The sequence below is a fragment of the Lissotriton vulgaris genome, unplaced genomic scaffold (assembly GCF_964263255.1).
Source record: "Lissotriton vulgaris unplaced genomic scaffold, aLisVul1.2 SCAFFOLD_5010, whole genome shotgun sequence".
Taxonomy (NCBI): domain Eukaryota; kingdom Metazoa; phylum Chordata; class Amphibia; order Caudata; family Salamandridae; genus Lissotriton; species Lissotriton vulgaris.
This window is the reverse complement of record NW_028244049.1, coordinates 51,119-67,362: the sequence shown is the minus strand read 5'-3', so window position 1 is coordinate 67,362 and position 16,244 is coordinate 51,119. Positions and strand designations below refer to the sequence as shown.

General features: G+C 47.5%; 1 protein-coding gene across 1 annotated transcript in view; it reads left to right on the top strand.

Moving 5' to 3' along the window:
* The first annotated feature begins 222 nt into the window (after positions 1–222).
* The window catches only part of LOC147668172 (tripartite motif-containing protein 60-like), a 42,724-nt gene continuing 26,702 nt past the window's right edge, over positions 223–16,244 (top strand). Inside the window, exons 1-2 of the mRNA XM_086948728.1 lie at positions 223–385; positions 2,090–2,320. Coding sequence (XP_086804854.1) covers positions 275–385; positions 2,090–2,320 — 342 coding nt within the window. The 5' untranslated portion in view covers positions 223–274. The remainder of the gene's footprint in view (positions 386–2,089; positions 2,321–16,244) is intronic.

Genomic DNA, 16,244 nt, shown 5'->3' with positions numbered 1-16,244 from the left:
GCTGGTGACGAGTGCCTGGGTGATGGTCTTCCTGGCTCCCGTGGGGATCCATCTGAAGATCTTGCGGAGCATGCGCAGGGTGTTGGACACTGCATATGGCGGGACTCATTGAAATCTCCCCAGAGTCTAACCATCATTTCTTTGATGCCGACAGAACAAGGTGAGAGCTGAGAAGCAGAAAATGGAGTCTGAGATTGAAGAGCTGCGCCAGCTCCTGAGAGACAAAGAGCAGACACTGAACCAGAGACTGGAGGAGATAGAGAAGAGGATTACCATGGAAGAAAATGCAAATATCTCCAAACTGTCCAATCAAATCACCTCTCTCAAAGCCCCGATGATGGACCTAGAGAAGATATGTAAGGAACCCTGGTTGGACCTCCTGAAGGTGAGACACCGCTTTGTAAATAGAAGACAATACAGAGGTACTGCATTCATACGGTGTGTGTGGTGTTGAATGAAAGTGGAGAACATGTATGATCAACAGACAGGGTTTATTTACACTGACCTCCTGTATTCTAATATCTCAACAACATATGCAGACAAGTTAAACTAACAGGAAATCCTTCTCTGCCTTAAACGGATCATTATCGTCTGATTCAAGTGATCCATAATCGGATTTCTTATTTGATTCATCTCCTTTCTTGAGTATCTTGCGGGGGACGGAAGGGGCGGGCTCTCGATCTTGGGGGAAACAGTTGATAAAAGATGTGCAGATATAGTTAGGGATATAAAGTAATAAAAGCCCAAGGCCGTCCTGCTGCCTGGAAATACTTGAGGTAGGCGAACCGCCAGAACTATTTCCAGCACCTGCTTCCCTCCCCAAAATTTGCTTTTCAACCAAGTCTAGATGCTCCATCCATCAATGGTAAAACTTTTACGTAGTTCCTTTGCACTATCACAGATATGACAAAAAACAAGTGGCGGATTTGCTTAGCACGATCAGCACATCATAGAATTAAGTATCTCCCTTGTTATGAATTATACAATGTTAATTAAATCAGTTTGTTGGAGTGCAATCTCGATGTAGTGCTCATCCACCTTTTAGCACCAATCTACGATACCCTATCCACACAAAGTGAGGCAGAGTGTCATATACAATTTATAAACAAACACAATGTTCATTGATATTCAATGTTCTTTTAGTAATTATTTTCTTGTCGCAGGCTGTGACAAGAAAAGAATCAATAAAAGAACATTGAATATCAATGAACATTGTGCGTCTATATCTGTGGATGGCAAGAATATTTGAGATACTGGATTGACGTGGCCGGATGCCCATTGGATAAGAGTGACTAAAAAGGATGTGCACTGGTGTTTGTTTATACACTATCACAGATATGATCAATCAGTTCCAGTGTACACGGTGTGAGGGAGGTTTGGGTGGGCAGTGTGCAGCTCAGTGGGGTGCTTTGTGGATGGACAGTGCGCAGCTCAGACCTGGTCTGTGTGGGTGAGCAGCGCACACATCAGTGGGCAGATTGAGTGAGGAACTGAGGGCTTGAGCGGTGCACACCTCAGTGGGGTCTGTATGGATGACCAGGGCAGAGCTCAGTGGGGGAGGTGTTGTGGGTGAATAGTACAGAGCTAAGTGGGGAGTTGTGTGTGGGCAATGAGCAACTCTATGCAGCGGGTGCTGTGTGGTCAATGTGCAGCCTAGAGAGGATCTGTATGGGTGGGTCGTGTACTGCTCTTTGGGAATGTAGGTGTGCAGCACACACGTAAGTGGAAGGCTGCACCCATGGGCAGCGCCCAGCTCAGTGGAGGGCTTCAATTGTGGGCAGCACTGAGCTCAGTGGAGGGCTAAGTGGGTCGGTAGTACATGCCTCAGGGGGTGTCTGTGTGCTTGGGTATTACACAGCTCAGTAGGGGGCTGGGGGCTGTGCTGGTGGACAGTTTACCACTCAGTGGGGGAGGTGGGTGGGCAGTGCACAGCTCATTTAGAACGGAGGTCTCTGTTGGTGGTCGGTATAAAGTTCAGTGGGGGAGGTTGGTGGACAGTGCAGAACCCAATGGGCCCGGCCTGGACTCTACGTATGGTGGGGCTCATTGCAATCTACCCAGAATCTAACCATCATTTCTTTGCTGACAGAACAAGGTGAGAGCCGAGAAGGAGAAAATGGAGTCTGAGATTGAAGAGCTGCACCAGCTCCTGAGGGAGAAAGAGAAGACACTGCACCAGAGACTGGAGGAGATGGAGAAGAAAATTACCAAGGAAGAAAATGCTAATATCTCCAAACTGTCCAATCAAATCACTTCTCTTAATGCTCTGATAACAGATCTAGAGAAGAAGTCTGAGGAATCAGCGTTGGACCTTCTGAAGGTGAGACTCTGCTTTGTGAATACAAGAGAATACAGAAGAGCTACATTCATCTGGTGTGTGTGGGGCGTTGAATGTATGTGAAGCACATGTATGATCGACAGAGAGGGTTAATTTACACTGACCTCCTTTATTCTAAAACCCAACAAAATATACAAACATGTTTAACGGCAAATCCTTCTGCACTGACAGCCAAAACTATGTACAAACTGATTCATTCCAGAGAAACCTACTTGTATACTGAGAGCCCAACACGGTGTAAAGAATCCGCCGTAATTGTTCTAATGAAACTGATTATTTAAACAAGCATTGGAAATGCAATAGGTCTCGCATTAGAAAAGTTGGAGATATTGGTTTTGTAAATGACAACTTTTTTTATGTGTTGGTCTTGAAAATAGCAAAATTAATAGCTTTGTCATTTACAATGCCAATACTTTTAACTTTTTCAAATGGGACACCTATATCATTTGTAATGCAACATGTTTAGTATGTACGTGACTTACATGTATTCATATTACAAATACAAATGGCTTTTAATTTTTTTTAAATAATTAATACTTAAATAAAAGTTCTTGTAATTTATAATAGCAATAGCTTAAACTATTGTAAATAACGTTTGTGAAGAATATGTTCAGTGTATTTTATTGTGACGAAAATGCAAGAACAGAGGTGAAATATTGATTTTACAAATAACAATGGCTTTTAATTTTTTTTCGAATAATTAATACTTAAATGAAAGTTATTGTAATTTATAAAGGCAGTAGCTTAAAGTAAATCCAAAAATAAAAAACCATAGTGTAATATGGAAACATTTACCGCCGAACTGAGAACAATGTAATGTGAAAGCTCTTCATATTAGTACAGCTGCAGACCTTCTAATGTTGATTAAGTGCACTATAAAAAGAAAACTCAAAGGAATAAATCTGTGTCACTCGAGCCCTGCGATGGGGAGAGTGATTTCCATATTTAGAGCATTACATTAATAAATGTCACAAGCTTTGTCTCTTGTGCCCGTTTACACAAGCGATTGAGGCATGGTCTGTGGCAAGAGAAAAACAAGGGGGAGGGGCATATCTGTGCCCAAAAAGATTAACCCCAGGACCAAACGCGAGGCCACCCCTTGATAAGCTGAAGGTCTGGGATCATTGGGAGTGTGTGGGGATGATTGCTAAACAGGACGTTCTAAATCCTTGTTTTGAGTTATGTCTCTGTGCACAAACCAGCCTGCAGGCGCTGCAGCCAGGTCCTCTCCTAAAGCGATTGTAACATGGAATCTGTGAAGCAGAGATTTGTTTTATTGTATTTACTGCCCTGGAGAACCGGGTTTACAAAAGGACAACAGAAGGAGAAGGCCATAAAACGAGCCAAGCGTGTAATGCCCAGTGGTCCGGCTTGCAGCAGGCTGTGCCTCTCTGCACCACAAAGGAGCCGGCTAATGAGAGGTGCAATGCAGCCTGGAGAAACGCGAGAGACGGCCCGGTGGCCATCAAAGTGAAAGTAAACAAGTTAAAAAAAAATAAAAGTATTTTAACTTGTTCTTAGCTTTGTGCGCAGTGCACAGATATACATTATCCCCTGAGAGGCTGTTTTCCCGAAAGCTGTCTAACACAGATAACAGAGAAACAGTAGCTTTTTGGCAGCTATAGACTGTCCTGCTAATACTGCAAGGGCATTAGAAAGAAAGATGTAAAGCACCCTGTGATGGAACTCCTGCTCAGAAAGCAGGCCAATCACCACGGAGAAAGGGATACAGTACGGCAGTCGCCCTCGAGTGTGGGGAACTGGGATGGAGTCTCGGCAATGACGCTGAACATCCTGTGATCCTGGGCAAATCAATTAATGTCCCTGCGCCTTACAAAAATAAATGTGTGTCCTCATGTAATGCAACTGGTGCTCATGTAAAGCGCTCTGATTCCTGATTCCGGTCAAGTTAGCGCTATATGAAACTCTATTAAAACAAGCCAATAAACTACTCCACAGATAAACATGTAGGAAATGATGTCATAGAAATTGCCATAACCAGTCGCAGATTGAGAGTCATTTATTCATTTGTGTTCTTTAATGTGTGCCACACTTCTGGGCGGTTGCCGGGGCGTGTTGGGGTTATTGACCAGAGGACCATAGAGAAATGTGGTGAACTTAGGTGTAAATTATTCAGAAGTTACAAACATTTACCAATACATTTTATAGCAAAGCCGATGTTACAGTGAACGTTTTAAGCGCTGCAGAAAGTGTGTCAAAGGGCATCATTTATTCCTGTTCTTGCACAGGAGAGATAAAGTCAAGACATATTAAGGAAACTAAGATTAACATTTAGAAAAATGATTTCCTTGTTTCATACAAAGAACTCCAGTCTCATGTTAGTTTGTTAGTTAGTAACGTAGGTGTAGTCTTGAAACTCTCCTAAGATATACCTATGCTTGTTCCTAAATTGCGCCTGCTAAGGGATTCTACTGACTGCTTCTCTCAAGCAGGTTTAGTTTATGACCTTTGTAGCAGGCATATGTGGATGGGGTTCAGCAAAAAGACCCATTTGGATGCTTTCACACGCCGAAGTTTGCATAGTTCACTCGATAAACTAAAAACATCAGTTTAGGACTAATCGATTCAAATATTATTGAAAAACATTTTTTCAGTCACTTTCGAATATTTTTCCAATTCACGCTGTTTCTTCCAACTCTCCCCAAATCGAAGGAAAAACTTGCCGCCTTGCTGTAACTGCCTGCATACGTACGTCTAATATTCCAGTTTCAACGTAAAAATGCAGTGTGAGGTGCACTCAAAAATTTTCAAATTAATCAAAAAAGTTGCACTTGAAAAGACCGCTGTGTAAGGGTTTTACTCGCCACGACCCTGACGCTCACAAGTGAAAGTAGAGAAAACCTGAGTGTGGCAGGTGGTCCATGTAAGTTATTCACTCGTAAATTAATTCTAGAACTCTAGTAAATAAGCGATAACTGAGTGAGTAAAAAAAAAGTTGACAGACCCTCACAACAGTGTCTCGTGCCCAATGCAGCCCCACCCGTTGTGAGTCAGTGGGTGGTCAAAACAGGAATCAAGGTTACTGGATTTAGATGGGTCTACTTTTGTGTCACAAAATTTTAGACAACACAAAATATACACAAACTTGGGGCACAGATTACATGAGAAAGTAAACAAAGGAAAAGATGTGACGACGGGTGAATAACCATGGCAGTAAGCTGAGCGCATCAATGCGCCTGCTGCGGGGACGGGTCTGTTATTAAGGTCACAGGGTCTCCGGTAGGACAAAATTGTAATTTCTCCACCAAGTGATGCGCTACATGGATATCACAAATCAGTCATGTCATGAATTCTAAAAACTTGTGTTTTTACTCTGGGCTGACTGCGGGTGACAAGCTTTGGTTAGAAGCCCCACACTTCCTTCTAGGGTGGAAGAGGAGGAGTGCTGCGAGTGCGGGTTGAACAAGACTCTTCATGTTCTATGATACTGTTCCGCTGTACTCTGTGCCCGCCTCTGCTGCAGGGCACACAGGGCTGCAACCAGGGGCGCCGTGAAATTACACTGCGATAAACTTAAGCAGTAGACTCTAAATGCTAATGAGAGACTTCCTTAAACAAGAGACAGCCTGGCGCCGTCAAAGTGAAAGTACGGCTGGCAAAAACAAGATGGAGGGAGAGAAGGGGAGGGGGGAGGAGAAATGCGACACGGCGGGCAGGGGAGGGGGCGGAGCGGGGAGAGGGTGTGAAAGCAGCAGGGGCCTGGAGTGCGGCTGAGGGAACTGATGTGCACGCGCTTTTAAGCTCAATGCGCATGCGCATTGAGCTTGAATTTCACGGGCACTGCAAGGAATCGCCACGATTCCTTGCAAGTTGGTTAAAGACTGTTTAAGCCCCCATAGTCTCGCAAGCTCCATGCGCATCGAATAGCGAGACCTAAAAATGCGGACCCCTTACAGGAAAAGTTATGTGACCGAGGTTACTCCAGGAAATTGGTCAGAGCAGCTTTAACACGAGCATGGATTACACCGTGAACATCAGCTGACACCTAGGAATAAACAGGAGTCCAACCAAATGCCATGTGTGCTTACATATAACCCTAAGGCCAACACAGGGAAGCAAATTATTTTGCGGAACTGGAGGTTAATAAACCGTTTGAATATTCCAAAGCCTTGCTTTGCATTCCGTAAAGGAAAAAAATCTTCGCCAACATCTAGTGAGAGACCCGCGTTGAAAACCACCTAGAGCGATATGAGAAATATGTTGGGTCTTCCACCGGTAGTAGGACTTTTTAACTGCTACATCTGCGCTGGATGCCCATACACGAATGACTCTAAATTTGTCATGTTGAATAACAAAAAACATATTCAAAATAATGTCTCGAATTGTAATACGAAAAATGTTGTGTACTCTGTGACATGTCCTTGTGATCAAGTCTATATCGAGCAGACGACACCAGCATTCAAAATAAGGGTGTTATAACATCAGTCACGAATACACTGCAGAGCACAGGGGGCATCGTTGGTGCAACACTTTACTGAATGTAACCATAATGAGAATGAGATCAGGTGGTCTGCCTGACTTGCAGTGAAATCATGGAATAAAATGAGTCCACAGACAAATCTCAATAAACTGGAGGCACATATGATTGAGAAATACCAGACAGCAACTATTGGTCTAAATGAAATTTGGGCTGTGATTTTAACTGTCCTCCTTTGTTTGCCAATGATGTACTATACATTTAACTATTGTACCAAAGAGAGAGAGAATAATTCTTGAACTTGTACATACTGTATATTTAATTTTTTTATGACACTCATTGAACTGTTTTGATTTTGTCTGATGAGTTTGTTATATTTCACTTTTAAGGAATTGTTTGTACATAATTGACATGAATATTTTTTTGTTTGTCTTTAAAATGAGTACATTAGATTGTGAGTCTCTCTGTGCGGGCCATGATGGATGTATGTGTCATCTGGATGTCACCTGATTGTATGGTTGGGAACAAAGCGATTGTTAACAAGATTCCCTCTGTAATTGGCTTAAAGAATTCATTCGTCCAGTGGGTGCTCTCACTACTCCCTCGACATTTCCAAAGCATCTCCATTAGACAAAGAATCAACAGTCACTGTTACAATCACTGGAAGGTGCAGCTTCCACCTTAGAAGCCTTACCAATTTCCTCTAAGATCTTGCTGACTCTCTTTTCAAAGAAGACCACAAGATCATCACACGGCTGCTGCGTAGGAATAATATCATGTTTTAAACTCTGCGGATTAGATGAGCCCCGGAAGAGCTCAAAGGCCTTCGTTGTTCTATTAGCGGCTGCTAAAATAGAATCCATGTAAAAGCCAGCTTCTGCTGTGTGTATCTCCTGTTTATGCTTATTCAATGTTGTTTGTCTTCTTCCATGTGAGACCGATGCCATTTCCTTTCTAATTGTCTGCACTCTAGTTTTGTTTCTTTTAATGACTCATTATACCATGGGGTGGATAAATGGTTACAGGGTTTTAACTTAATAAGGGGACTATTGTATCAAAAGTCACTGCAATCTCTTCATTAAACTTTCTGCAATTAGTTTCAATTGAATTGTTGGGATAAAGACTGTTAGAAAAGGCAAAGACATGCCCACCAGAGTACTTTGCAAGCTAATGCCAAGCCCTCCCCCTAAGATTTTCTAACCTGAATTATGTCAGTTCGTTCATTTCATAAATTGTTGTTCAAACTGAAACATATCAGAGCAAAGTCCATTCTTTTTACATAGAACATAATCTAATGACTGAGGGTTTCCAGTTCAAGTGTCACAAATGCTTAACAGAGTATTAGGAGCCTCCTGTTTCCAACAAAAACATTCTGGCGTATCAGACAGAAGTGCGTTTTCCTGAGTACAGGTTATACCGATGTTAGATTTGGGGGTCTCTGGTTGGCACAGGTATGCACTTGTGACAAACAGGGACCCTCTCCTCTAGTCAGGGCAAGGGACTTACTCCTAAAAATAACCCCTGCTCACCCTCTAGGTAGTGTGGCGCGAGCAGACCAGGCTAAACTTCAGGGCGTTACCAGTTAAGCATTTATGATCACATACAGTAACCCATGAATACACCACAAATGGACATCCGGCGTAGTTATATAAAAATAAGTATTTTATATGAATTCTTTAAGCAGACTTTTTACAAGACCATTTCAACGTTTTAAAAATGAGCCACAAGATTGTTTAGGCAAAGCGTTCTGTAAATAAATGCGTAGTTCGTTTTGTTGTGCGCTTGGCGCATTCTCTGTCCGACTCCTACACTGTGCCCACAAAATCAAATAGTGCTATCTGGGCATTGCGGACTTCTGGGTCAGTGGCGGGCACACAGGGGGCACTAGCGGGGACACAGTACCTTAGAAATAGAGGAGTCCGGCTGAAACAGGCAAGACGGGCGTGGCGGAGGATGGGGCGCAGGTCGGACTCCTGATGCGGTGATACCAGCTGAGTCCGGCTTCGTGGGAACGATGCGGGGGCCACGGGGCGATGTGGCAGGCGGATCCTCTGGGACGCTGAGGGCGTTGCGGCGTTCGTGCCATACCTTCGGGTCTGCGGGGGAACTGCGTTGCAAGGTGGGCAGGCACGGCACGGGCCTTCCAGTACGGGACATACAGGAGGCTCTCGGTATGTGGCGCGGCCCTCAAGACTTCGGAGTTTGAAGCGGGTGGCCTGGTATCTCGTTTGTACGGGCTTTAATCAGCACTCGTTCGGATTCCGGCAGGAGGGGCGAGAGGTGCACAGTGCGATGCGAGGCGGGCGAGGTGACAAAGTGCGGGCGGCCCTGCGAGGCGTACGGCGAGCGGCTCTAACTCGAGCGGGGCTCACACTAGGTGGGGGCGGCAGGGCACAAGCATCGCGGCCCAAGGCGGAGGCGAGGCGCACTGGGGATCACAGCTCCAGCGAGGGGGGCAAGGCAGCAGACCAGCAGCAGACAGCGAAGGCAGGATAAGAGCCCAATGGTCTTGGGGCTCTGTTCAGGGGGCAAGCTCGCTTCCAAGCCCTTGGAGATCGTTTCTTTAGGTATGCACAAGTAGATTTAAAAGTCTTTCTCAGTCTTTTCCTCTCCTTCTTGCAGCAAGGCACCCACCACAGGCCAGTCTCCCTGGTCCTAGGCAGTAGTCCTCGATACAGTTTTCACAGATCCTTCTCTTCGGGCAGAGTTTCTTCTTGGCACAAACAGGATCTGATTTCTTAGGAGCAGGGCTCCTACTTTTACTCCTAGTTCTGATTCCTGAGGTGAGTAGCCGGGAACACAGACGCTTTTAAAAAAACTGCTTTTAAAATTGCACTGTTATTCTTTGTAAATTCACTCACGTGAAACTTGTGTTCGAAACTGGGGGCAGGGCAGACTTACATGCTCTCTGCCGCTTTGGGGAACATTTTAAGCATGGGCGAATTTTGCGAATCTCGCGTTCGCGAATTTTGCGGATTTGCGAACTCGCAATCCGCAAAATCCGCGAATTCCCGCGAATTTGCGGATTTTTTTTTTTTGTGTTCGCGCGTGTTTCTGCCAGTTCGCGAGGGTTTTTACAATTTCGCAATTTGCGAACTTACCTGTCGGGTCGCAAGTTTTGCAAGTTTCTACGTGTCCAGCCTGTTTGGGACACTCTTCTTCATCACTGCCACTCTCTGTCACCACTGCCACTCTCTGACTACTCATGCCACCCTCTGGCCCACCCATGCCACCCTCTGTTTCATCACCACACCCTCTGGTTGTCCAGTGTACATTATTTTCGGCAAAGCAAAGCACACCTTCCCTGCCTCAAGTGACCTGAATTAATTTGGGGCTGATTAATGTGTCACAGAATATTTTTTTAGCTGGCACCTGCTTCCTTAGTGCTTCCTGATTAGTGATCTTTTGCACTTGCTAAGTGCTTTCATTGTTGCAAAATTAGTTACAACACCTGCCCTGCCCCAACTGACAATAATGAATTAGGGGCTGATTAATGGATTTTAACTTCCAGCCTGGCTCCTGCTTGTCTCCCTTAGCTGTAATTCAGGACCTTTGTGGCATATGTGTAACTATTCTGAGGTTCAGAGCAGGGTCACATAATAGTTGCAACTGGCAACTGAACTCTGGAGGGGCCCCTCAGGAAGCACTACAGGAAATGGCTACTAATGATGAGCCTGAACTTTTGAACCTGGTAAGTAGTTTCAGTTTTGCTAAGATCGTATTTCTGCAATTTAGCACTTACTCGCGGGGTGCGAAGTTGTACTGGCAAGCCGCGAACTCACGAGAACAGTGCGAGCAAGCCATAAAATCCGCTGCTCGCGGATTTGCGGATTTTGCGGGAGATTCGCGGATCTCGCGGATTGCGAATTTACCGAAAATCCGCAAAATCCGCGAGCGAAACGGATTTTCCGCCCATGCTTAGAACATTTGCTGGACTTGCTGGCACTAGCGCGAACAGTGGGCGCCATCTTTGTGGAAGGTGGGGTTAGCAGGCCAGGCATTGGACAGACGCGACACCTGACTTCCGGGATAAAATGGTGCCCTCCCCTCGGACGCACAGCGGGCACGCGCAGCGGTCTCGCCGATGGTGCGCCAAAGGTAAGCCAGTCTGTGTCCGTCCGCGCCAGGACACGCAGGGGGTCGGGGAGCATAGGTAGATCAGGGACCACACCCCAGAATACACCGATACTGAGGTATACGAGTGAAAAGCTTCAGGATATTGGGAAGAGATCATCAATAAATCCCATGGACTGCACTATCTGCCCCACATCATCACCAGTGATGTTGGAAGGGCCAGTAGGCTGTAAGACTTGTAAAAAACAATAGGTATTAGAAGATACCGTCTCAAACGTCCCACAAATAGGACCGAGCTACCTACTATGCAACGTCCGCTCTTTGATTAAGCACACCACCCCAGTCTGAGATATGTTCTCCTCACTTACTCCTGACATATGCTTCCTGATGGAAACGTGGTTATCCCCACCTAGCCTACCAGCTATTACGATTGCAATTCTGGAGGGGTATAAAATAATCTATTTGGATAGAAGGGGTAAAGCGGGGGGGATAGCAATAGTATTCAAAGAAAGTACAAAAGTTCAATGGCTAGACACGCTTAGCAATGAGCAGTTAGAGATAGGCCTGTTCAGGGTCACAAGCCCAGGGGCTGAGAGCTGGGAGGGCGCACTCCTGTACCGCCCACCAAATTCAAAAGTAAACTTTGTAAGTACTGTAACAGAGTTCATCGCTACACAGGTTGTGGCTTCCCGGAGTTTTATACTACTGGGGGATTTTAATTACCATGGAGAAGCAACCCTAGACCCGGAGGTGGGGCATCTGATGTCAGGACTGGCCGACATGGGTCTGGCTCAATTTGTACATGGCCCTACACACACAGCTGGCCATACACTGGACATGATTTTCTCAAACAACGAAAACCTGTCATTCAGGGACTCCTGGCCCCTGACATGGACCGATCATCATCTGATCTCCTTTTGTTGCCCAGAGGCAGTGAATCCGGAAAGTGAGCGTCCAGGCAGATTAAAACAAAAAACCCAAAAATCTAGACCCTGGCAGAAACTTGACATAGAAGCTTTTGTAGGAAAGTTTCCCAGCATCGACAAGCAGGCCAAGGAAATGGGGGAGGCCAATACAGAGTCCTTATTGGCTCAATTCAACCAGGCTCTGACTCAGACACTGGACGCAGTGATCCCTGAAAAAGAAAACGAACAGGGACCGAGACGAAGCTCAGCTCCTTGGTACTCAGGGACTCTAAAAATGGAGAAATCCGCCTACAAAACTCCAGAAAGAAAATGGAGAAGGACTAAACACGAGAATGACAAAATAAAATACAAAAAGGCGTTAGCAAATTACCATCACAACATTAAAGGGGCCAGATGCACCTTTATTCAGACACAAATTGAACAGTCAGGGAACTCCGTAAAGACACTGTTCGACATAGTGAAGGGCTTTTCTTCTCCGCAAGCATGTCAACAACAGCCGGTGGAAACACAAGAGCTGTGTGAAGCATTAGCCACTTTTTTTCAGGAGAAGATTGCCCGGATATACGAGAACTTCCCAAAAAATAATTGTCCTCGCGCAGCCGTACCGGGCACTCCCAACGGCGAGCCAGTAATGGGCCTCAACCAGTTTGAGCCCATTTGACGGCAGGAGGTCATCCGACACCTGCAAATGGCTAAATCCAGGTCCCCGAGTGACGTTTGCCCGCCTTATGTCATGGCTATGATCACGTCCAGTTGTGCGCCGCACATTCAGGAGATCTTAAACTCCTCTATGGCCAGCGGCTACATTCCCATGATATGGAAGGAGGCCCACGTACGCTCAATCCTCAAAAAACCCTCCGCCGATCCAGCAGTACTAAGTAATTACAGACCTATATCACTACTCCCTCTGCTAGCAAAAATACTGGAGGCTCACATTAACAGCCAAGTGAGCCAGTATTTGGAGTCCAACAACATTCTGGACATGTCGCAGTCCGGCTTTCGGCCGGGCTTCAGCACAGAGACAGCTATTCTGGCTGTCACGGATTCCATCAGGTGCACACTGGATGAAGGGAGATCGGTGATGCTCATTCTACTGGACCTCTTCGCAGCATTCGATACGGTGTCCCATCGACTGCTGGTGGAGAGGCTCCAGGACTGCGGCATCGGGGATCGGGCACTGAAGTGGCTGGTCCACTTCCTGTCTGATAGGAAGCAACAGGTCATTATGGGTTCATTCAAATCGTCAAAATACCTATTGGAGAGAGGGGTCCCGCAGGGCTCCTGTCTAAGTCCGACCCTCTTCAATATATACATGGCCCCATTAGCCAGAATAGTGCGGCATTATGGGTTTGAGGTCGTCTCATACGCAGACGATACTCAATTGATTTTCCCAATTGGGAAAAATCTGGTTGAGGGAAGAACACGCTTTGCCCAAGGAATGTTGGCCATCTCTAGCTGGATGGCTGAGTCCTGTCTCCAACTAAATCCGGAGAAAACGGAGCTGATGTTTCTTGGAAAAAGACAGGAAATTGTGCTAAATGACTGGTGGCCAGCCGAACTGGGGGCAGCTCCTGTCCCTTCAAACTCTGTGAAAAGTCTAGGTATACAGCTTGACGAGAACCTGTCCATGAAGAAAAATGTGAGTAACATTGGAAGCTCATGTTACTACAGCTTACGATTGTTGCGGAAAATCATTCCGTATTTGCCCCTGAGCCATCGCAGAACAGTGGCGCAAGCCCTGGTAATCAGTAGGATTGACTATGGGAATGCACTGCTGCCTGAAGTAGGATCCACACAGCTAGCAAAGCTCCAAGTGATCCAAAATACGGCAGCAAGGATGGTCTTGAACTGTCCACCTGGTACCCCTTCACTCCCTTTACTGAAGGAATTGCACTGGTTGCCAGTGAAGAAAATAGCTTTTTTCAAGACTTGCTGCCTGGTCTTTAAAGCCATGAGGGAGATTGGCCCAAAATATCTTCAAGACAAAATCTGCAGATGGACATCAGCCTGCAACCTGAGATCAAACAGTAAAGCCCTACTAGCGATCCCACGTATCTACCGTAATCGTCTGGGAGGCAAAGCCTTCTCGTATGCAGGCCCGAAATATTGGAACTCCCTGCCCGAAGAGCTGCGAAAGTTTCCTTCATATTTGACTTTCAGGAAACATCTTAAAGCCTTCTTCTATCGCTAAATTCACTCTGGTACCCTAACTCTCGCTTTCAGAAAAAAGGACTAGGCAGCGCGGAGATGCCCCCGGGTGATTCAGGCGCTTTACAAAAACCCAATAACAATAAAACACAAAATCCTTTGTTCTATCTAGCCAGGGGGGCCTTTGCCTAATCCAGTTCAGTCCCTGAGCACTTTCTTTTGCACACTCTGGCTTCTCCTTTCAGTGAGCAGGGCAGGGACATCCGACTCTCCGCAGGAGGTGGAGCCAGCATTGTGGTGACAAGTACAGTCCAGGAGTACTCTATTGACAGTCTTCCCCTTTCTCTTCACAAGGTGCAGGGCAGAGACATCAGCCGCTCCCCAGGGGGCGGAGCGAGCATTGAGGTGGCAGAGCACAGCCCTATTCAGAGTCAAGGGGCACTCCCCCCACCCATCCTGGTGTAATCTCTCTATTCACCACCTGTCAGCCCCAGCCTGTCTCCTGGAATTCCCCAGCCTGTCACACACAGAAACCAGACAGCAGATACACCTGGTAGGTCGCTCCCCCTCCACGCAGCTCCGACTGTGTGCCCCTGCTGCCGCTGCCACTGGTAAGTGCCCTCTGTCCTTTTTGCTTTCTGTGCTACTGTCTCCCCCTATTGTGCCTCGTTTTCTGCCCTCTGTTCAACCCGTTTCCCCCTCGTTTTTTGTGCCTTTCTGCCCTCTGTTCCACTCATTCTTCCGTTTTTTATGCCCTTCTGCCCACTGTTCCACTTGTTTTTTATGCCCTTCTGCCCTCTGTTACACTCGTTTTTTGTGCATTTCTGCCCACTGTAACACTCGTTTTTACCTCGTTTTTCGTGCCCTTCTGCCCTCTGTTCCACTCGTTTGTTTTGTGCCCCTCTTGTCTGCTGTTCCACTCATTTCCCACACCCCTGTGCTCCCTACAGCCCTGCCCCCCTGACTGCCCAATCGCTGCTCCAGCCTCCCAGCTGCTCCTCCCTCCCACCTCCCCATATATGCCTGACGCTGCACGGTGAGGTGAGTGACCCCTGACCCTCCTGGTAGGTCGCTCCCCCTCTACGCAGCTCTGACTGTGCCCCTGTTGCCGCTGCCACTGGTAAGTGTCCTCCATCCTTTTTGCTTTCTGTGCCAGTGTCTTCCCTTCTTGTGCCTCATTTTCTGCTCTGTGCCACTCGTTCGCCCCCCCCCCTTGTGCCCCATTTTGCCTTCTGTACCACTGTTTCCCCCTCTTTGTGCCTCGTTGTCTGCTCTGTACCACTGTTTCCCTGCCACAGTGCCCCCTGCGGCCCCGCCCCCTGCCCACTCACTGCTCCCGCTTCCCAGCTGCTCCTCCTTCCCAACTCCCCATATATGCCGGACGCTGCACAGCCACGCAGCGGATGCGCGCAGCGGGTGTGCCGCTGGCACGCCAAAAGCGCGCCTAAGGCAAGCTCGTTTGCGCCTGTCCGCGCCTGGACTGCGCCCTGCGCCAGAACCCCTGGATCCCGCGAACGCCACATCACCAGACTCCACTACGACGCCAGCACCCTCCACACACTCCACGCCGGTGAAAACCACACCTGCTTCAAGGCCGCCCCGAACCGGACCCACAGACCCTTCTCCTGCCGCACCTGCAGCTTCACCTGGGACAGAGCCACCAAACCTCCAATGACTGGACCCAACCACCTCTCCTGCATACTCCTCAACACCTGCTCCAGACGTTCCTGACTGAGACCTAGTGGAACTACTACTCGGTGCCCGACATCGCCATAGCCATCCCGGATGGCAAAAAGATCACCCGCAGGGATCGCGCCAACGGAATCGGAGGAGGAATAGCCATCGTCCACAAGTCCACCCTCAAGGTCACCACCCACGCAGACGACACCCTGAACACCGCTGAACCCCTCCACTTCCGGATCCACACCGACCCCAACACCACCCTCAGAGGAACACTCATCTACAGAACCCCCGGACCCCAGGCTCAGTTTAGCGACTCCTTCCCCGACCTCACCAGCACCCTCGCACTCGCCTCCATGGACCACATCCTTGTCGGGGACCTGAACTTCCACCTCGAACAACGACGCCAACTCCGCCACCCTGATTGACAACCTCACCAACCTTGGCCTCAGACAACTCGTCACAGCACCCACTCAAGCCGCCGGCCACACGCTGGACCCAGTCTTCTCCACAGGCACCCACGTCGCCTTCGACCACACCACCGAACTCCCGTGGACTGACCACTGCTGCATCCATTTCACCTTCAAGAAACCAGCCATGCACCACGGCACCCAACAGCTGCCTCGCGGCTGCTGGAGCA